The sequence below is a fragment of the Acanthaster planci genome, linkage group LG11 (assembly GCF_054643075.1).
Source record: "Acanthaster planci isolate LZ-2023a linkage group LG11, COTS_SCS, whole genome shotgun sequence".
Taxonomy (NCBI): domain Eukaryota; kingdom Metazoa; phylum Echinodermata; class Asteroidea; order Valvatida; family Acanthasteridae; genus Acanthaster; species Acanthaster planci.
The window spans coordinates 4,269,508-4,292,801 of record NC_141787.1 but is presented as its reverse complement, the minus strand read 5'-3'; the positions used below and the strand labels follow the sequence as shown (position 1 = coordinate 4,292,801).

General features: G+C 39.8%; 1 protein-coding gene across 2 annotated transcripts in view; it reads left to right on the top strand.

Moving 5' to 3' along the window:
• The window catches only part of LOC110981556 (uncharacterized), a 65,890-nt gene extending 48,694 nt beyond the window's left edge, over positions 1-17,196 (top strand). For both annotated transcript variants that reach the window (XM_087143010.1, XM_022239185.2), the window contains exons 16-20: positions 153-346; positions 821-905; positions 2,477-2,569; positions 7,566-7,685; positions 10,149-17,196. In XM_087143010.1, the coding sequence (XP_086999136.1) occupies positions 153-346; positions 821-905; positions 2,477-2,569; positions 7,566-7,685; positions 10,149-10,157 (501 nt within the window). In that variant the 3' untranslated portion in view covers positions 10,158-17,196. The remainder of the gene's footprint in view (positions 1-152; positions 347-820; positions 906-2,476; positions 2,570-7,565; positions 7,686-10,148) is intronic.
• The last annotated feature ends 6,098 nt before the right edge of the window (positions 17,197-23,294 follow it).

The window sequence follows — 23,294 nt, the reverse complement described above, 5'->3', positions numbered from 1 at the left end:
TCCATTACAATAGCAACCATAGTGAGCATAATGAAGAGAAGGATGTGAGTTTCACAAATGAAAACAGTTTCATCATTTCATGGGAGAGTCATTTCAGGATGGCAAATGTTCGGTTTTACACAACGTTCTCAAAGCTGGTGCTTTTTTAACAGGTTAGTGCTGGTCCATCACCTGAAACCAACCCAGTGACATTGACCCAAGATTGCCACGTTGCACCTTCATTCCAGTCTTCACCTAGTGAAGGCTATCATATCCTTGGTCAGCCTTCAAAGGATTCCCGTTATGCAGTATCTTTATCATTGAAGACACCTCCACAGGTTTCAGAAAGCAAACTTCCACAGCAAGGGTATGTTCCACAATGATGATGCAGTTATGTTACTTTTTTCAAATCAGCGTGTAATGCTAGGAAAATATAATCTATTTTAATAATCATGTTCCTTCCAAATCCACCTGCAGGTGAATTTGGAGAGTAATGGCAAATTTTGTGGCACTTTGGAAGCTTGAGAGCTGTTTGAGCCCAAGATTGCCAAGTTCAATCTACCATTGAGTTTTTAGGTAGAGAATTTACAAAGACGCTAGCCTACATTTATTCATTCTGTAGAGATATTGGAAAAGACTTAAAGTTTGTTTTTCCTAATGGTGCTTTAATCTTTTTAAACTTCCCGAGTTCAGTCTCATTCAATCCACCAAAAGTAGTATATTATAAGAAGAAAGTTCGTCAACCCCAAACAATGTGCACATGCTTTCCTCTACTACACTTTGCCATTCATCTTGAATTTACCTCAGTGCTTTATTTTTTCCCTCTGTCTTCATTTTTAAGGCAAAGAGAGACTGACATTGAGATGCAACTTAAAAATGAATTAGCAGATGTGTCCAATGAAATCCAGAAAAAGGTTCTGAATAAGGTAAATTACTTAGTGGAAAAAAGGGATTAGGGAATGATCCTGCTTGGAAGAAAGAAGCCTAAAGGAAGGATATGAATGGTGTAAAATGAGGGGCTCCACTTTGTAGTTGTCACTATCATTTGGCCCTATCTCTGGCTTCTGACTTTTATATAAAAATCTTCTTGGCTGCCAGCCCTATCTGCAAAGCAATACAACTTAATGAAAAAAAAATCAGGCATTACTTGGGCAAATGATTCAATGATAGGTAGCATATTTGTCAGGTGAGAACATATTTGGGATGTGATGACATTTGGTCATGCATGTATGATGCTTGGACTACAGTCACTGTACTGCCCAATGAAGCTTTTTGACAAATTTTTCATCATTGAAAAAGATACACAAGAAAGCAAAATTCGCAGCTTACTATTTCTAGTCATGAAAAACTGCGGTTTGAGGTGGGCTGTGTCAATTGTTAGAATATTCAGATATTTGATTGATTCTTGAATATTCAAACAGTTATTTTGAGAGCTAAATATATACAGAGTGAAAAATGTGGAAATAGATAAAGGGAAACTTGAATTATTTGATTACAACATTGCATTCTAAAAGCATATTTCAAGGTGTCATTTGAAAACTTAAAGGCAGCTGAATGCATATGCCCAAGAACAAGGCCAAATATGGCTTTTCCTTTATGCATTTCTTCCTTTGTACTCCTTTCATGCCATGATAGATAATATGTTTTGGAAAAAAGTTGGAAGGCAAATGTTCCTTTCTTCTTTTACGTTTACCTTCTTTTTTGTTTTCTTTGTAGAATTTATGCAAATAATCTACGGTGCACATTTTGCTGATGTTTGTTGAACACCTGTAAATGTTTGGTATAAAAAATGCCTTTGCTGGTCAGCCAGTTTCAACATGGATTTAACTGCTCTGTTTTGATATTAGCTTGCATTCGTCTACCACACTAATATTACATTAAATCAGTATATTGTTAGAAGCAGAATACACAGCTTTGATCATACCACTTGATATGATCATTTCGCCTTATTGGCCAAGGCATATGATGTTTTCACAAGTTCCAATGTTTAAAGTTGATGAGAACAAATAGCAGGGTGGGGACAAAACATGAGTTTTAGGGCACACTTCAGGATACACCCCACCTATTTTTTGCATTAAGGTCAGTGCATTTCTTGGCATGTTACAGATAGATTTTACCTTACAAATTGGGAACAAGTCTCTACATTTCCAAACAGAATAATTCAAAAATATCTTCTTAACAAAGACATTTTGAATGATTGCTGAGTCTCATTTAGTGACAGGGAAGGGAAGGAAAGATTTAGTTTTGAAAGCACGGACAAGATATGATTATTTTAAACCATTCCTAATTGTACAGTGACAGAGTTGTGTGATGTTGACCTTTTCCCATAATGCAGTGCCCACTGTGTTTGACTTTTGAACCCTCTAGCAATGGTTCAGCAGTGTTATGAACCCCTCCTGTTTGGAGAGGTTTGATGGTTTTGCATGAAAAGATGAATTACTTGATCCTTGTGATAAAGTGTGAAGTAACACAACTGTTAAATGTTTATTTTTTGCAGAATGCTCAAGACATTGTTCTATTGGAACAGGCATCTCATGCATTGGATCCTCTTGCCTTCATTTCTGGGCCTCGTAACCCAGTCAGTGTGTATGTGAGTAAAGTCTAGGAGCTTTGGTAGGAAAGTTTGTATACCAGCACCATTATAAACATTTGCAAATGAGATCATTATTTATATGTATATAAGAGACATATTACACAAACGCATCCACAGATTTCTAAATGATGTTACTATTTCAAATACTATTTCTTAATCCAAATGTCATAGCTGTTTCCTCACAACAGCAACCTTGAAAATGGCAGATTGACTTTTGTTCCTTTACATGAAGTGTGTTTTTCCCCACCTAACCAACTTGCTAGGAGCAGTTAGAAACTAAATGCATCAGATTTACAAAAAGGTGATCACTTTTTTTATCAGTCAATACCAGCCAACTATTTGTAATCACTGCATGTATTAACTTGTATATGGGCAATTCCATCATTGGGAAAGTTGCATTCAGAAAATATTGAGCACATTAAAAAAATGAAATACCTAATACTATTTAAAAGTGATACAACTCAAGCTTAGGCCTTGCGTAATGATATGAGACAGTTACCATCCTATTAACTGAATAAACTAATGAGATATGAGAAGGAAAGAAGCATTGCTGCATGATGCATTCTGACATGGGTTTTGGACATTCAGTACAAATTGATACAAGTCTGTGAAGTTTTGTTGCAGGAATTTTAAGAAATGATACACTGCATAAGTTATGTTTTTAAAAGTTTCTGTGACAATATGTAAACAGGAAATGTTAAACATTAAGGACATTCCATTTTCATGTTACAGACATTACATGTGTGATATAAGTTTCATACCCGGTATGAAGTTGTCCATATTTCAATGAACAAAATAACTTCCAACCAAAAGGTGCACATTCTTGTCCATAAGAGGAGATCTCAAAATTCTGAAAATTCAAAGTATATTCTAGATATAAAGATGTGTCAACGTGAATTAAATTACAAGTGATTTTTATTCAAATAATGATCAAATAATTTCAGCTGTTGTCTCGTGACAATAAGGCAGGCGTGATGTTCGTATGTCTGATGCGATCTGGGAAAAGCCTTTCAGATGTCGCCAAACTTTTATTATTTGAAATTATTTCTGACAATTTAAGATTTTTCACTGTTTCAATTGTCAACATTCAAATAGTTGTTGTTTGATTCAATCAAAACTTTAATTTTCAATCTTTTAGTCAGTCAATTTTCTGTAATCACAGTGAAATTTATACTCAGAATTTTAAAGCTGGAGTCTACTGCGCTCATCCTACCCAAACAGTCGCTACGTTTGCACTCCGTTACTGCCCTGCATCACAACCCATTGTTGCAGATTACCCTATGTTGGTTTCATGAGGGATTCCTGCTATGAACTGCTTCAATAGGATCAGCTGGGTGACCCTATATCTACATATAGCCCAGAGGCAGGACAAACCTGGGGCTAGCTCTGTCTGTTTGACTGGATCTACTGCTGTGTTTCCAACTATTTGACCAGGGTGCTAACGAATATATCAGATACCTACCTGGTCACTTGGGGGGTTCACCACCTGAACAACACGCAGGGCTGCTAACTGAGCCAACGTTGCCTCGGTATCCCTTATCAGAATGGACATCAGAGTCCACTGTTTGGGCCAGAGAGATCAGAGGCCCAATGCCAGTCGCCCAGGTCAGGGAGAGAGAGCGAAGGCCCAGCGACTGACAAGAGAAGTTAACCTATAGCATCCAACCTCTCTACCTCCTGCAGAATTAACTGAAGCACACATTCCGGCCCCAACGCCATCTTCATGCATCAGCCCACTGACATCCGAGACTTTTTCACCAAGGACACTTAAGTGTGACACAGAGCATAGCACTACCCGGGCTGACTGCCCATCACTTTCTGGGGCTGTCCCGGTGGATGCGCCATTGGACTATGGATCCACACCACGTCCTTGCTGCAGCCCGCCGAGACGCAGGGCTGCCAACCAAGCTGACATCACCTTTGTCCCACCTGCCGTGCCTTAGGGCATTAGACCCCTGATTGACCTGAAGACAACCCATATCCCAGCAGCCAACATTACAACTCTATTGCAGACATCCACTCTCAGTGAAAGATTCATCCGACAGAGCAGACTCTCCATCACAACGTGGCTGAGCTAATCATCAACTTTTTCGACAATCCACAAATTGACCTTCTGCCACAACAGAGAACGTTCAGCCACTGATGTTCTGCATCAAGTTTTATCACCTACAAGCCCAGGTGACAGATGTCTTCAATTTCAGCTGGGAAGGGTTTATACTTGCCTATGCACCTGCCATTCATTAACCACTTGCTGCCGGGTGCTTTTAAAAATGCAGTGCACACATATGGGCCATTTTCAAGATTTTCAGTTTTCAAAATTCTTCAAAAATTCATATTTCATTTAATGGACATTAAACGGTTAACCCTTTTCCCAGCAGCTCCGTCTAAGTCACTCGGTAGCATTGCTGTGGTCTTCTCTTTGCTTCGTTCTGGCTGCAGCAGCCCTAGTGCCCCAATCAACCAGGTTGCTACACCAACAGATAACAGTTTCTATGTCATGGTGTGTTGGACGTTATGCAGCTTCGACGGAGGCACCAATAAACACAGCAGCCAACTGTCTTTTGTGTACATACTTTACTCGCATCTGTAGTTAGCGTTTATATGCTACTACCATTCTGTCAGAGCTATTTACTGTGGTTGTCCCTGATGGCTTCTCTCCCTGGGACAACATTGCCCTCAGGTCCTCTCCCTTTGGTATGTTCATTCAGGGTTCCCCTTCGATATGGCTCATTCCCTGTTGGGACCTGTCTCATATCCTTGAGCTCTTCAGAAATCTTCCCTCTGAGCCTTTCATCGATGCGTCATCATCCCACACCTCATTGAGGCTGATCTTTCATCTTACATTCCGGGGCAGTGGATTGTCAACGGTATCCATCACAGATTGTCTCATCGAATGGTAACACCACAGCGTCTGTTTCATCCCAGCCCTAAGCTCCCGCATGAAGTCCTATTAGAATTCATCCCACCAACAAGGCATCTTCATCTCTAACATCATACAGCACCTGGGTCCTCCTAATAGCAAGCCTTGCCGTCCTGATCAAATTCTCATTATGGTTTCTGGCCAGGACTCAAAGCCGAGAGGTACCATCTCTTTTTCCATCATTACCCCACCGGTAAACTTCAATGAACAGTAATCGGAGACCCTACAGCTAGTTGAGTTTTCTCGGCCACCAAGTTCACTTGTTCGAAAGTCTAACCTTCCTATACTACAAACCCGGCTGCCCAATCACAGTTCATGATGTTAGAGCGGTATTGACCTTGAAGACATCCTTCGGTGGTGTCCTTTCAGAAGATATATTCAGGACAGCATGCTGGAAAAACACGTCATGCTACCTGAGTGAAGTCTCACATGACTTCTTTCATAGCAAGACAATACTAGCCTCTTTACCAAGACGGCAAGGACCCTTACTGTGTGAGCCACCTCCAGTTTTGATGGCTTCCTCCTTTTCTTTGGTGGGTCCTCATCATTGTACTCTGTCTTCCTCACTTTCAGTGCGTCCCCGCAACTGTGGTGACTGTTTGGGTAGGATGAGTGCAGTAGTGTGGGAGAGTCTGCTAATGAATACCTACCTAAACAGTTGACGCCCACCTGTCCTCCCCACTTTAGCTCGGACCTTGTGCTTCGGAAAAGAAGGACGAATATGACAGTGTCACCACTTTGTATGGTGGGTCTAGAGAGCACTCTACAGTTGATTAAGTTTTTGCGAACGGCAAAAGGCATTTAGGGAAATTTGCAAATGTGGTACAGTGTCCTTGCTAAGTTGATGTACATAACATAAAGATGACAAATTTCACTATGTGAAGGGTTTTATCAGACTGCATCACCTGTTAGGATCTGACAAATCTTGATGAAAACTCATCACAACCTAAGCTTCGATGCCTAGATGCATTATGTACATAACATCAGTCTCACCTCATCGGATATCAAATTGCAAATAATGCCAAGTCAAAATTAAGAGAAGTTTTTCAATTATAACTTACAAACCAAAGTGAGAAACAAGGTTTTGTGATCTGATTGACTTACCCTTGGCAGAATTATTAATTCCTGGACACAAAATTTTATGTGAAACCGGGAAAGTGTGTATAAACAGTTGGTACTTTTATCATCTGGTAAACATCACCCACATAATGGCGCTCAACAGATAGGAATGGGTGTCATTTAACCACTTCCTGCCGGGGATTCCGGATCCGGACACGTATGCTTTATATGTTTGGCCGGGGTCTCTGAACTCCGACAAAGGGAACAGGGTCTTTTAACAAAAGACCGTACTCGGAACAAAAGACCAGGTTGCTGGGAATTACGACTTTTTTCACTCTCAAAAGTGGACATAATCCAGCCTTGTTTTAAAACAGTATACTATGGTTTGGGGCACTTAGAGTGAGCGGATTACCACCGGGGACAAAAGTGCTCCACCACCGCAGTGATGAGCAGCACAGCACCGCTGCATGCTAATCTGGCCCCTATTGAAAAGAGGTCAGCAGCGCACTGTGGCAGGTTCGTGAACAAAGAAAGTTATATAACACCGCACAATCTGGGCTCTTTTTACAAGGCTGCAGGCCTGGCAGAAATACTCTGGTGTTAATAGATTTTGTCAGTCAGGCTAGAGTGGAGACCAGACAATTTTTTGTGTGGGTATAAGTGTGCAGTAAATGAAGGTAGGAATTTTAAAGAATTTTGAAAACAGAAAAAATGATAAAATCCTGCCCCAGCATCATCAACATTGATAACTGCCCCGGCAGGAAGTGGGTAATAGACATCACTGTTGTTGTTTTCACTAATGTACTAACTCAATTCTGATGACTGTCAAAGAAATTCTGTAATATTTTTAAAACCAGTCAGTCTTGCCCAATCAGCCCGACCAGCTTATATTTGTGACTGGAACAGATGAAGTTTAAATAAAAACAGTGGGGAAAAGGGGAATTCACACATGAATGAAGTAGCTGTCAAATTAATGTTCAAAGGTTTTCATTCTAATTATGTATCTATTCGCAGGAACCACTGAGTAATGCAATGATTGCAAAGCAGCTCCAGCAGCAAGAACTAGACAAATACAAATTCCATCGCAAGCGTGAAAAGGCTCGAGCATCTTCAGTCAAAACCAGTCATCAATCAGTAGGTTGCTTTGGACTTTTCTGCAGTCAAGTAGGTTTAGGCAAATGGAATGTCATCTTGCCCTCCCACAAATCGGTGCACCTAAGAATGGTAGACTGAAATGTTTTTGCATGTGGATATTAACTTAACACCAATCATTTATAGAAGGAAACTGGTTTGTAGCCATAATGTTGTTGGTACATTTGGGCAACTCCACAGTGATCAAATTCAATTTAATTTTTAAGCCCTAATACTAGGAATTTCTGTTGGCCTTTAACAGTTGAACAGATTAATGAAAAACATTAACATTTATGAGTGGGTTCCGGGTGAAATTTCGGGATGAGTTCCTGGGCGGTTTTCAAGATTTTCCGCTTGCAAAATTCTTCAAAAATTCATAACTTCATTTACTGAACGTTTACACCCACACAAATGACTGTCTGGTGTCTACTCTAATCTGACAGGCAACCTCCATTGACGCTCGAGTATTCCAGTCAGGCCTGCCACCCAGTGAAAAATGCCCAGATTGTGCGATGTTGCATATTTTCCTTTGTTCCCGAAAGTGGCTCAGTGCTTTGCTGAATGGCAGTGGTGTCTTTTCAAATGCAGCCAGATTAGCGTGCAGTGGCACTGTATCGCTCATCACTGGAGTGCTGAAGCACTTTTGTCCCCGCTGATAATACGAGGGCACTGAATGCCATAAAAAGTGGTATACTGTTTCAAAGCAATGACAGATTACCTCTGCTGATACTAGCCGAAAAATGATGGCAATTCCCAGCAGCTCAGTCTTTTGTTGCGAGTACAGTCTTTTGTTACAAGGCCCAGCTCCTTTGTCTGATTTTGGGCACCCTGGCTATGGGTACAAACCCAAGGTCCCTGGTACCGGAAACCCCGGCACCGAGTGGTTAACTTTTTAAACAATATAAAAAACTTAACCACTTCCTGCCAGGGACTCTGGAATCGGAGATGTATGGTTTATATGCTTGGCCGGGTCTCCGAACTCGGACAAAGGAAACAGGGCCCTGTAACAAAAGACCGTACTCGGAACAAGAGACCAGGCTGCTGGGCATTACCAACATTTTTACTCTCAAAAGTTGTGATAATCCAGCCTTGTTTTGAAACCATATACCAGGGTTTGGGGCATTGAGATTGAGCCGATTACCACTGGGGACAAAAGTGCTCCACCACCGCAGTGATGAGCCACACAGCACCGCTGCACGCTAATCTGGCCCCTATTGAAAAGAGGTCAGCAGTGCATTGAGCCAGGTTCGTGAACAAAAGAAAGTTATATAACACCGCACAATCTGGGCTCTTTTTACAAGGCTGCAGGCCTGGCTGAAATACTCGGGCGTCAATGAAGGTCACCTGTCAACTTAAAGTAGTGCCTAAAGATTACTTAGTGCGGGTATAAACGACCGTTCAATGAAATGATGAATTTTTGAAGGATTTTGAAAACGGAAAAATGATAGTCATGCCGGCCCAGCATCATAAACATTGAAAAATGCCCTGGCATGAGGTGGTTAACAAATAGTATGTTAGTAAAATTTCAGTAAAAATGAAGTATTGCACAGAACCTGTAAAAAATGCATATAAGTTCAATTCTGTTAAAGTAAATAATCAAGTCCTCTGTGCCATCAGTGGTGTAGGTTACAGTCTTAGCCATAGGACTACAGCGTCTGTCTCTCAGTGGTGTAGGTCACAGTCTTAGCCATAGGACTACAGAGTCTCTCTCTCAGTGGTGTAGGTCACAGTCTTAGCCATAGGACTACGAGTCTCTCTCTCAGTGGTGTAGGTCACAGTCTTAGCCATAGGACTACAGAGTCTCTTTCTCAGTGGGGTAGGTCACAGTCTTAGCCATAGGACTACAGCGTCTCTCTCTCTCTCAGTGGTGTAGGTCACAGTCTTAGCCATAGGACTACAGCGTCTCTCTCTCTCAGTGGTGTAGGTCACAGTCTTAGCCATAGGACTACAGAGTCTCTTTCCCAAGGGTTTATGTTTCAGTCTCAACCATAGGACTCCAGAGTTATGTAGGTCTCACTCTCGGCCAGAGGACTCCAGAGTGCTTGTCTCTGGGATGTAAATCTCACTTCCATCCTTAGGTCTCCAAAGTCTTTCTTTTTCATGTGGCTCGGCCTCCTGACAGTTTCAGTGGTGGTCTTGATTTTTGGTCCTGGCTTCTGAATTGAGGGTCTCGGCTTCGTCACTGCCTTCTACATGTGTTGCGATCTAAATAAACTCCCAAATTTTGGAAGGAAAAATTTGTTAGTTCTAGCATACATTTCACTTGAGCTTTTCTTCTGTTTTACATGTTTGATTGAGAGCTTAGGAGAGAATGTGTAACATGACTGAAGTTGATGCCAGGGGTATTGTTTTGTAAAATGTGTAACACATTGACAACAGTGTATTACCTGCTTTCTTGTGAATGGGAACAGAACTCTGAGCACTCTTGCATTTTTATTTTATCTTATTTTTTTTTACTGTTTCTAGATGGAATGAGAGCAGCATGGTTCCAGGAGGGAAGAACATAACATTAAGCCACATACAAGTATGCAGCAAAATGGCTATACATATGTATACCGTAAGAACATTTTTATTTTTTGACCAAAGTATGTGTGTGGAAGTGACAGTTCTTTCCTTCGTGACTTTGATTGGACCTGTTATCCACATCTGGATAGATTATGTTGAACTGTAAAGTGTCTAGCTTCCCATCTGCAAGTGCAGAGACAAACTTGTAATCTTGAAGTGATGTCATAGCATATTTTATACCTTCGCATCATGCACTTCGGAGGGTTTTTAAGTATTTGGGTCTGGTGCTTAATTCCACACAGCCATGTTCCATGTATGGGGACAGAATGGAGTTTGAACCAACTTTCATCCTTTTTAAAAAGCCTTTTGGCTCAGATTTCCACTCTTTATAGGTCATATTTATTCAGAAAATTCAACAGATGGAGTATAACCTACCTGTGATCAAGTTTTTTTTCTCTTTAAAATTTAATCAATTAGAGACACAACAGAACATTTTGGTAGCAGTAACTCCAAGAATCTGTGACACAGAAGTTTATATGCTTTGTCATGGGTAACTCTTGGAGGGGTCATAATTTAGGGGGGGGGAGTTGAGTACCACCTTGCCCTCTCCTGCCCATGCACATGTGCAGGCATTACATACGGTGTTGCATGGAACACTTTGTGTTGTTACATCGACTGTATGCCATTTTATTAGCGGCCTCTGGTACGTAGCAATTGAGCAATTTTCCCTTTGTCACATCACAAGATGTGACAATTTTGGACAATCTGCAGTCCAGTTTTAAAAATTTATCACATTGTTTTGCAAAAGAGTCTTATAAAAATCTCGGGGTTTTGTAATTTACTGTACTTTTGATCATTTTGTGAGTGAAGCCACCACCTGACAGCAAAAATAAAACCTCAGCGACATCCTTCTGCATATAACAGTTTATCCCATACATATTACTGATATTGACAACTTTCAGATATAAGCTGAACTTCCTTCTTGTCTGGTCCCCACATCAAGCATGGAAATCTTTTGGTATCATCAGACAGTGGTATCTTACTGCCCTTTTCTACACAGTTGTGTATGGACCCAAAGATGTCTCATATTTCCTGTCATAATTCATATTCTGCTATCAAAAATACATTTAAGTTATGCAGTGGCAGGATTGCAGTTGATCCAGCGATTTTGCAGCTTTTGGGCATCTTTTGATAGTAAAGAAGTTTTTCATTTGGACATTGCTTCATGTGGAATAAAAGCACTTGTTCATGTTGCCACTGCACAGGTCTACATCAGAGCACACGGACTCAAAACCAGAGATGTTTTTGACGTGTGCAGGGCCTCTGAGTATCAGGAGTGGAATGAGTCTAGAATGTGTTTCACAGTTACCCCAGTATAGCATAAAAATAGACTTGCGGGTAGTGCAATGATAAGTGAAATGCATTCATACATTTTATCTCATCACTTTCTTATTTTCAAATTTACCAATTTTAAATGCTCCTTGGCAAATTCCAATTTCCAACAGCAAAGTTTGAAAACAAACATGATTACAATTTTAAATAATGAATGTGTTCATTTACGTTGTTGATGTTAGTGTTAGTCCTGACTAGTACCTTTTCATCAATTGAGGTCATTTTGCATCAAGTTGAAAGTGTGAACATTAAGAACCATACAGCCTTACAAATAAAGCCCCTATAACAAAGTGTTTATTACATTTTCTTTTCACAACAATGGATTGCTACACAAAATCATTTTTATAAGAAATTTGCCGTCTGAGATTTTGGAAGGAACTCACTCCATGTAAATGCAATTTAAATGTTCTCAAATTATGGTTTAGTAAGCTCTTTCCTGCTCTTTCCTGTACTTTTCGAGTACTGGTTTGGATGGACATGGACACTGGATGTTAAATACACAACAGTCAGATTGCAGAATAAAATGGGGACTTCAGACATCAACGTTTAATGAAAAAAAAAAGATTTTATCACAAAAGTACTCAAGAAGTACTTGACCAAGTACTTTTTGAATACTTTTTTCCTTAAAACTTGAGTTTTGCTGAACTGGGAGTATGTGAACTGTTGTCCATTGTTCTCTAGCTTTGTTCCCATCTAAGCAATTTAGTATTTGGCAGTGAACTTGATACAAATTCTTGATCACAACGCTGGTATTTGGCGATGAAAGAAGCGTAAGGCTGGTCAGAGGAAGCATTCATATTGACAAACATGATAGTGGTTTATATCCATTTGATTCAGTATAAAGTTTTTTATTCTTGGCTTAGATTTTTTTGGAGTATGTGAAAACTGTATGTGGAAGGCAAAGCTGTATCTTCAAGCTCATCAGACATTTTTTTGAGGAATGTTGTGAAGAAACAAAATTGAAGTAAACATGAGTTTGGATGTAGAATCATGCAGACAACAATATGATGTTGGTATAAATGTAAGCAGAGTTGGAATCAAGTCAGTCACAAGTCAGCCCACGTGTCAGGTGCTAATCAGCCCACGTCAGGTGCTAGTCAGTTTACAAATCAAGTCAGAACTAGAGATGAAAAATTTGCAAAGGAAGGCCTTTGTCGTAGTTCATTTGAATAGCTTATGAGTTGACTTTGGACTGAATGACTTGTGACTGACATCTGGTGACTTGTGATTTTGTTACTGAATCAATTACATCTGTGAATGTAAGTCACAGTGACCAGTACATGAATGTGGCATGCTGATTTGTGCCAATTCACTTCTTTTTTTTTACTATAGTCCACTACTGCAGCAAAGGTAGTGATTTTCCTATACCAAGTTTAGAGCTCATTGCTGATATAATACTGGTTCCACTTCCATAATTTGAAATCCAACTGTCAGTAAAGGAACCAGGAACCAGTCTGGTGTAATGTCACACAAGAAGTGAGGGTAACATTGGTTTTGTAGACTGATCATGTGAACAATCTAGTATTTTGCATGACCTGTGAAAATAGAGATATAACAAAGTTTTATTAACCGCATGTATAGTAGTAAGTAAAAGGTGTCTTATTTTGCCATTCAAGTATGCTGGGTTGTTATAGATTTGAAAATAGGTTTTTTTGTAACTCATATTAGCTTTAGAATCTTTGCTACACCAGAGTTGGAATATTTGTTTCCTGAAATATCAAAATCCGTTCAACTATTTAGGATTTTGAGATGAGAAAAGGAAAACAGGTGTTATTCCAGACAACTGGTACACAAGTGACGTTTGGATTTATGCAAATACCTAGGTTTTGCAGTACATGTAGTTGTAAGATGTACTTGTATATTTATTACAGTCTTATTTAGCTTGAGTTGGCTGTCTCCTTCTTGCTATTTTTATCTGAACAACAGATAAGTTGATAAATTGATATTAAGCGATGATATTATCCGGACATGTGGTTTTAAGCATAATGATTCCGAGGTATATTGGGTAAGTGGCTTTGGATTTCAGTTTGTGTAAGCATCCTTTCAAAACTCTACAAATTTCAGGTTGTATAATTTACAAGAGCCAAAGACATTCTGCAAATAAGAGCAAAGAAATATAATTATGCCTGTCTATGAAATGTGTGTCCTGATGAACAGTGAATGGAACCCAACCCATGTATTGAAAAATAATTACGATTAAGAACAAGACCAATGAATCCTCACTGGTTGCACAAACTGACCAAAGCCCTAACCCAGACTAGAGTTGTTACACAACATTGTCATACTAACAATTTGCCTTGAAGGCATGCAGTTTCTTTGGATTCACTGTGATTGATTGATTGATTGATTGGAATGTTTGCTTCCAGTCACGTCTACGATGTGAGTTGAAACATGTTCATTGCGTTACCGTAGTTAAGAGTTAAGATATCTCTTGAATAATTTAAATGTGAATTGATAGTTACTCATTATCATAAAAGTTGGAGTTTAAATTTAATCCGCTGTGTCCATTTACGACAAGTTTGAGTGATGACTGCAGCCGACTATTGTGCGGCTAACACCACCCAAACGACGGACTATTTGTCGACCATTAGCACCGCTGGTTATGAAGAGCCCATTTCATTTCTCGTTATGGAGGGAACCATTCACATACAAATTTGCCTTTGTGTTTCAGTTCACCTTATAATCAGCAGGAACTCACCGAGATCGTTCAGAGTTGTTCAGGTTTGGGCAGGATTATGCAGGGTTGGAACAAGTCGAACATAGTCTCTGCTGCTTGATCAGTGCTTGTGCACTTAAAAATAGAACGTCTTATTTGGCTTCCTGCACAGTACAAACTTGGCAAAGGAAAACGTGGTTAATCTGCCGTGAAGCCATAGGCACAGTATTACACCATAATGACTCTCACTGGATTACTTAGGGTCAAATCTTGTCAAGATTAATTGCTCTTATTTGTTGAAGTTGTATGATATTAGTGAAGTGATTTTAGACAAAGAGTGACTGGAAGTCGGCATTTCATTGTATCAGTTACACTGTGAGTCTAAAAATTCTGTGCATCATAATGTTACTTGATATTAACAAGCAAGGATATTATGTAAAGTTGGCACGCGAATATATTGCTTGGTGCCACTGGATCAGGAGCCAAGGCCTGACTTGGCTTCGGGTTTTATTAGTTGTATTATACACAACATCGATTCCGGAGGATTCTGGACGAGAATTTATGTAGTAACTGCACCAGTGGCTTGAACTTGACGCAGGAAAATGCAGCTACAGTGGTAGTTTATACCATGGAGGTACAAAAATTATATTATTTTGTATTCCTCCATGTTAATACTGATTGGTTCTTGGCAGGAGCGCAAACTCCAACGGTATTCTTCCACACTGTTTGCATTGACCATTACCAATGGGTGTATTCGTTATGAATGTGCTCTATCTGGCTTGTGTATAATTTCATGTCATACATGGTTATGCAATACACATAGTTGGAATATTTTCATTGTATACCTTTATACGAATAGTGTATTAGGCTACTAGGCCTATTGTGTGCATTTGACTACAACTAATATGGAGATGGGGTTCGTGCACGTTCAAGTCAACAAACTGCTTGGACCTGTCCAGGATTATTGGTTTGTTTGTTGTTTTTTGTTTTTGTTTTTTTTTGTCTCGTCATACTGACTGTAATTACCGTTACCGTCGCCAGCGTCCAGGTCTGAGTTAAGGACACGGCGTCAAATGTCTCCGCCCTTCAACCCCAACCCCTGCATACGGAAACAGATCACTGATAATGATGGTGGTGCTGACGTTCTTTGATTGATCCTACATCCCAAGTCAGGTGTCAGGTTTTCGCTGTCGGGCGAGACATTGATAGACTGGGACAACACTGCGCTGGTACATCGGTACTGTCCACATCAAATACGCTTCATCTTCTTTCAATAGCCAGAGTAGTTTTTACCTTTGTATGAAAATCGTCAGACCCTATCAAACTAAAAGTCACACTTACTAACTCAGACTATAATCTGGGGAGACACCCAATGCTGCGGTAGTCTCGGGGACCCACGCATTCGTCTTTAAATGTCACCTATGCGTTGGAAATGGGTTCGTGTAACCAAGCATTAACATTCGAGGCTCCATGGCGCTTACGAAGTTACCAGCACTACAAACTTGATCAAGGGTAGCAGCCTGCGTAAGACCCTGTGCCTAGGGCCTAACTATAATAGCGCTGTGCGTTCACGCCACCGTGTATAGGGCAATGTGACGTCATATTTGTGAGACAATAATATTCGTTAATTTTTTTTTCATACAGTAGTGCCTTTTATTGTAGGTTTTCCCGGCCAATTTCGGAAAATGTGTAAATGAGTTAGTGATAGCAGCATTCGTTTTCGAGCAAAATAGAACGACCATTCAAATCTCCATTGCATTCAGTTGTATAAAGTCAGCGTTCAATTTCTCGATATTACACATGTTAAGTGTACTGACATTCATTTTTGTGTGAAATCGAATGCACCTCTGTAATCCTGCATTCATTTTAATTTGAACTCAATCAATTATCGGATATTGCGCGGGCAATTTCGCGCCAAAGTTATTTAACGTATGCCGGGTCAAGAATTAGAATGCGTTTGTGTGCTAACAGAAGTTACATTCTTAGAAGTATTTAGTTGATTGGTTAAATTTTTGAATATTCATGATTGAAATAAACCAGTCATGTTGTCGTTGAAAGCGTACCGACTATTGTAGGAAACCTGTAAACACCGACGCTGAGGGAACCTTCCTTCCTTGTGCTGCGTTTCAATCATAAAAACTTATTTTTTACATTAATGTTGTTAACAAACACTCTAAAAACATTTATGAGCAACATGACATTTGTTATTAAAGTGGTGTCATGATTTGTGTAAAATTGTATATTCTATATATATTTTACAATCCGAAATCCGACGTACCTGTAACCTCGTTAATGAAACGTAATGCACATTCGTTTGAACGATACAAAATGAGGTCGAATGCTTGTTATTGCGAAAATGAAACCTGGTTTAAGCCGTTTTCAAAATCTACGCCAAATTGAATTTTATTTTACAAATTAGATGGAGCATTTTCCGGAATTGGCCAGAAAAACCTATATTAAGCCGCCTAGAGTTTCTTGTAGTGATCTTGCATCCAGTGTAAAGCCAATTCCTGTCCATTTGTTACCATTTTTTTACCAACCTGTTGTAGACGTCACGGGATCCTGAAGTTAAAAGACCTGTGCTGCCTTTAGATGCCCACCTCTGAGTGTGAGACTACATTTATCACTGGTTAGTGACGGTGCAAAATACTTGCATTCACGGGCTGCACATGCTTTCTTTGAATATATACCTGTATGTTTTATTCAGTCCTGGACTTTGTTGGATTTCGTAGACGTGCACGAGCCCTGGACATAGCACCTATACAGCTACAAGTATATCTGTAGCATTCTTCAAATTAGTAGATGGAAATGTTGTAATTAAGCAACTATGTCAAGGTTTGAAGTTGATATATTTTATGTAGTTATGTATGTCAGTTTTAAAGACATTTTCCAAGTAAACCTGGGTGTGGTAAGGTTTAATCTCTTCGCTGCAATAAAAGAGTTCAATCTGTGTCCTCGTTACTCCTCGTCGTTAATCTGTTTTATCGACGAGTGTGCTAGAAAAAGGTAAACACCGCTCTGGATTCCGCCTTGTGGGGTTGTAAAATGCGTTTGCCACAAAATGAGACCATGAAGAGAGATCATTTAATGGTAGAACATAATGATAATTGTTCATATAATAAACTCAGAATGTGCAGGCTATTGTCAGTTTATCTAAGGAAGGAATTTTGAGGGTTAACATTTTGACTCCCAAAAACTGAGAAGTCGGAGCCTTAGTCGTAATTCCTGTAACTCATATTTCCCTCGAATGCGTTCACCCAAACGTGTTTGTTCTTGTCGCTCTGAGGTCTTCACTGACCGAATGGGCTGAAAACCCTTTAGTGTTATTTTATTGAGGGGTCATTCAACATTTTTAATTTTCGAATTTTTTCAACATTGTTTTGAACCACCCACCCCAATTTTCGACTAAAAACAAGAGATTTTTTCATTCAGTATTATACTACGCACGGTAGAGGCCATGTTGAATACCACACTGCGACCGCACGTACTAATTCCCATTGCAACACTACCTGATAAGTTCTTCTGGTCATAAAAAGCTCCTTTTTTAGCATGACCGCAATTTTAATTAACTGCCTCGTCCACCCGTGCTGCGGCTTCAACGTCTGCCGCGCCCGGGCAGCGCAGCGCCCGCGACGGAAGGGGCCGGAGCAGTTACATGCAACTGTAGCCTACCGGCCTCAGAGCCGGTACTATACCAGTACGACGCAGCCCCATCCCCCATGGAACCCCCATTGTTTATTAATGAGGGAAAGGCGATTTCATTTTTGTCTCTTTCATTTCCATTCTTTCAAAAGGCGTGTTTAAAGCCCAACTCTTTAGCTTCACCCCATAGAAAGGCCGTAAAAGGTTACATGATAAGAATTTCAAATTATTTGGCCTCCAAAAAGCAAGTTTCCCCCCCCCCCCTCCGTAATTTGGTTCTGGATCCGCCTTAGTACAGGTACATCATAGAAAACAAGCAGCTGCTCATACTCCGAAGTCCAGCATTAAAAACAAAAGCAAGAGGCAGACCGCACCAATCGTTTCCTGGAAAGATATCGCTGGATGAATATTAAGGAGAATCGTATGAAGACGACGGGCAAGATAGAATGTGGTTTGTTCTAATTCTAATGTGTTTAAAATATGTACAAATTGGTTCATGAAAATTGCACTGACTTTTGAAATTAAATAACCGGGGAAAAAAGAATTGTTCTCATAAATTGCGCACGTACATTGTAAAATACCTCTACTCTAACTTTCAAATGCCCTGCATATAAAGCAGCGACTTTTCAGGCTTCGTTTACATCTGCGCTTTCCTCTGGTGGGGCTCCATGAAATGCGTCCCACCTCACTACCACAAGACAGCACAGACTAGCAATATTGTAAATAAATCTAGGCCTATTCAGGAACGCTCATTGTAAAACAAACTCCACCAATTCCTTGGTCTTAGCTTGCAAGATCTTTCATTCATGAGGGACACAGGATCAAGGTTCGACGATAGGTGCATTCGAGTGGCTTCTAAGGTAACCCTTGCCTGTTGATGGTTGTGTGTGCTACGTCAAACAAGTAAGACTGTGGGGACGACGAGGGAAGTAAGTCAACCCGTCAAATGGATCAACAGGTCCGTTCCACAGCGCGAAGTCTGAGACTGGGAATGGAGTGGTGTTCCGACCTCACTAAAGATAACAAATCTACCACTTGAATGCATCCAGCAACATCAGATGCGGCATCGGTCACGAGTGTACTCGTGCATTCAAGATTCAAGATACTTTATTGTCGAGTAAAAAATGTTTTCACACGAAATTTGCCCTCCCACTGTCGGTGGAAATAAAATGACTGTATATTACATAAATATAGAAAATAAAATTACCAAGCTCAAAGCATTAATCAAAACCAGTTTCAAAAATATTAAATTCAATTACATTATGTTACATTACAGATAGGTCATTTAGTAATAAAAATAGATTTTAGAAGAAGATTTTAGAAATTTAGAAGAAGAGGAGGGGAACAGCAAAGACCTCGAACAAGGCGGAATGACATTACAAGAAACATGGCAGAAAATATAAAACCAAGACTACCCATCTAGTAAAAAATGCATTAAAAATACGGATGGCCCATGGTAAAAAAGAGGATTTCATTCTATTTGTTTTGCAAGAAAGTTAGCGCATTCTACCAGATCGGTTTCGAATAATAAAGGGGTTGAGACGATGGGTAACATCTGATGTAATTTCATTTCATAGTTTCATTTCATAACTTGGATACAACATGACACAGGTATTTCCTGGGTGTTCTGAAAGTCAGCATCAATTATTCTTTTAGCTTACTTGTCATCACGTTGAAGTATGTGATTGCACGCAGTGAGGGGGGTCCAACCAAACTATGCAGCAGAAAATTCTTGTCTACTACACTATGCTCAGATAAAGAAGTTTCAAAATTCGGTCGCTAACATTATAAGATCCCAGTTTCCTTAAAAAATAAATCCTTGAGTTTGATTTTTTACAGATTCTAATTGTGTTTGCATGCCAGTATAGTTTATCATGTGCAAGAGTTCCCAAGTACATGGAATCATGAACAATTTCAACGGGCATTTGTTGATTTCAACAGGTTCTTTAACACAGGTTGATTTCCGGAAATCAAATATCATTTCTTTGGTCTTTTGTGCATTTAATATTAAATAATTTCGGGGACACCAGTCCACAAATCGGCTGATTTCATTGCCATAATCATTTTCGCAGTTATTGGGGATCATTCCAGACAAAGCAGTGTCACCTGCATATTTTATTATAAAATCACTTGTGTACAAAGAGAACAGCGAAGACGACAGAACACATCCTTGGGGAACACCTGTGTTTACACGGATGACATCAGATACTGTATGAGCAAACCTGACCCTCTGTTATCCAAAGTGCAAGGTATAATAGGCGACCCGTCACTTACGCAAAAGAACTTGAGGGTTAATGGTATTAAAGACCGAAGAAAAGACTAAATAGAAGGTGCGCATTGAAGTTCTTGACTTATCGAGATGATCATAGATATCACGAAAACAAGTAACCATAGCATCCTCTACTTCACGTTTTGCTCTTTATGCAAACTGAAAAGGGTCAGTGAAAGTGAACGTTTCTGCAATCACAATATTGCTAACAATTTGTTTAAACCATTTCATCACTATAGATGTCAGAGCTACTGGTCTGTAATCAGTTAAGACAGTTGGGCTTGACTTTTGGGGCATTGGGACAATTATAGATGATTTCCATAACCTAGGAACCGTATGGCAGTTCAGAAAACATTGGAACAGCTGTTGGAACACTCCAGCCAACTCCTTGTGATACTATTTCAAGATCTTCCCCGAGATGCCGTCCGGTCCAGGCGATTTCTTTGGCGTTACGGCCTTGCACGTTTTCTCCACCCCAGCAGCTGAGACTTACAACTTGCTATCGATTACATGTACCAGAATAAGATAAAACCAAACACCGAACTCGACTACTGGAACAGTGAGCCCCAAGTTAAAACGACAGGCCCCCTGATTTCGCTCGTTACATAGCGCCCTATCCGGGCGCTGAGAAGAGCTGATGGCCTTGAAAAGATTTTAGTGAAGGAAATACGTCACACGGGGTCACAGCCAACGACGAGCAGAGCGTTGTGGGTAAATTTCTACCAGGTGCCGGAGCTCGCTCAGTGCGTTACACAAGTGGCGGTTATCAATTCGATATTTTTCCTTTTCTTCCTCATTGCTGAAAACATTCTCACTATATTTTATTCTTTCATCCAAAATTGATCAAAATAACCAATGATTTGAAATTTGTTGCCAAAACGCACGGGATCATTGATACATAGTGAAAAGATAAATTACCACATTGTGATTGTACCAAGGGCGTGTTTTAATCATATAGCCGACACTTTGCCCGTACCATTAAAATATTTCCATTGGCGAAACAAAGAAATTTAAATAATGGTTTTTGAACAGGAAGTGATAACCTCGTGGTCACAGGTCGTGCACACTTTGTAGCTAATCAGAGTGCAAAGGCGTCAGCCCTTCCCAGCGGCGGTGACGAGCGAACCCCTATTTGACCCGCCCGTCAGGTTGTATAGCGCCCTCTATGCGTTGGCTTTTTTATCAGGGTGCATCAAACTCATACTTTCAGTGAGGAGTAAGGACAAATGTACAAGTAAAGGTAAGCTGTATATAAAGTTCATCTCCTATTTATCATCTATGTTCAGCACTTAAGTTTAGGTTGCTTTTTCCACAAAAGGTCATACGACCTTATCCTGTTTTATATTCCAAAGGATCGATCTTATGTGGAAAGAGATTGGAGTGAGGTCTATCCTCTGCCAGACCACGGAGATGCACTTGTGAGCCATATATTAAATCAAGTCAGTGAAATTTACTCCAATTTCTACACTTCAAAGGACCACTGGCCCTGTTTTGGCCCTAAACGGATACATGTATACAGGCCCCTCGCCATGAAATCATCTAACCATTCCTAAGCGTGTTCAGAAATATGCATAATTTTACAGTGGGACTCCATTTCTTTCAAATATCTTGTAGAAATTCAAAATCTTGTGCATTTGAATTCCAGTCCTCCAATCACGTATTTTCTCTTTTTCGGCGTACCTTTTCCCTTCCTTTTATTACATAATTCTGCAAACGCTTCCAGCTTCTTGTAAATTTGTTGTTTGTAGACCGAATGTTTTTGATTTTGTTTTAATTCTTTCTAAGAGACAAAATCATGAGAGATATTCACTGTGAATGTATTTTTTAAAAGGTCTCAGATGCCTTGTCGTTTTGGTAAATATTATTCTCATGATCAGTGTTCAGTATCCAGGCCTTTGTTGTTTTCACCAGGTAGGCCAGTTTGGTTGAATTGTCAGCTATCTGAATCTTGATGATGCTTTCCCGTAAAAGTCCAAGGTAAACACGTCTTAGGTACCAACTTCCTTGTCATGAGCGACGTTGAGCGCTTGAGAATTGGATGCACTTACCCGCCACTGTACGCCGGCACGGCTCAACAATTACATGGACGTTAAAGGATTGTTTAATACAAATCTTCGAAATACACCTTTGTTTCTCAGTTTACTTTATTTTCAACTTTTGTTTCACTGTTTCAAAGGGCATTTTACCGCCTTCTCGTTTTTATGCTGAGTATTTCCTTATTCGTGAGCAAAACTATGATGTCATCTCAGGAAGAAGCCTCAATGCTACACTGGTTTAAACACAAAAAAGTCCTACATTTTTGTAGTTTTCTTGGGCTGTGTTTTCTCTTCTTTGTGGTTTATATGTATGAGAAAGCATGTATCCCTTTCTCGGAAATATTTTCAATCTGTAAATTCTTGGTTCACAAGTCGAGCAGAATCACCCTATGCACTCAACCAAGTCTTAATCCCTAGGAGACTTTACAGCAACTGTGTCCTCGGTTGTCTGGGAAAGCAAGGATAATTTTAATTGTTATAAAAGTATACACTTTTCAATGCATTTAACCAAAAAGGAAAGTAAACGAGTTTTCAAACATTAAAGAATACAAAGTTGAAGAAAAATTGTGTCTAAGAAAAATTCATTGCAGCTACACGTTAAGGAGGCTTGCCATTGCTGTTTAACTTTATAAATGAACGCCGACTATAAACTGTATGGAGGACTGAGGACAATGCTCTTGTCCTTTTATCAAATTTTGAGTGAGCCACTTTTTTCCGAACTTGCATTGTGGATTTGTTTCACAAGTGAAATAATTCCAGAGTTTTCTACACGTAGTACCTGTACTCCGTCTGGACTAAACATTCTGTTTACTTATTGGGTTCTTACACTGGTCCTTCGTCACTACAAAAGATTTTACCTTGTTTATTTCCATCCTCGGACATTATTGTTGAATTTGTGATTGAAAACTTACGGCTGTAGACATTATCTCGAGGAAACCATAAGGAGTTTGTTTGTGAGTTCAGGAAAATTGGAGAGGCCTACAGGAATATGTATACTAGTCTTTTCTTCAGACCTCTTAAAACCTCTAAATCCTTAAAAATGAACCAGTGTATGGAAAACAGTATCCAGTGCACTACTGATTACAATATGTTATTGATAAAGCACGTGTAAA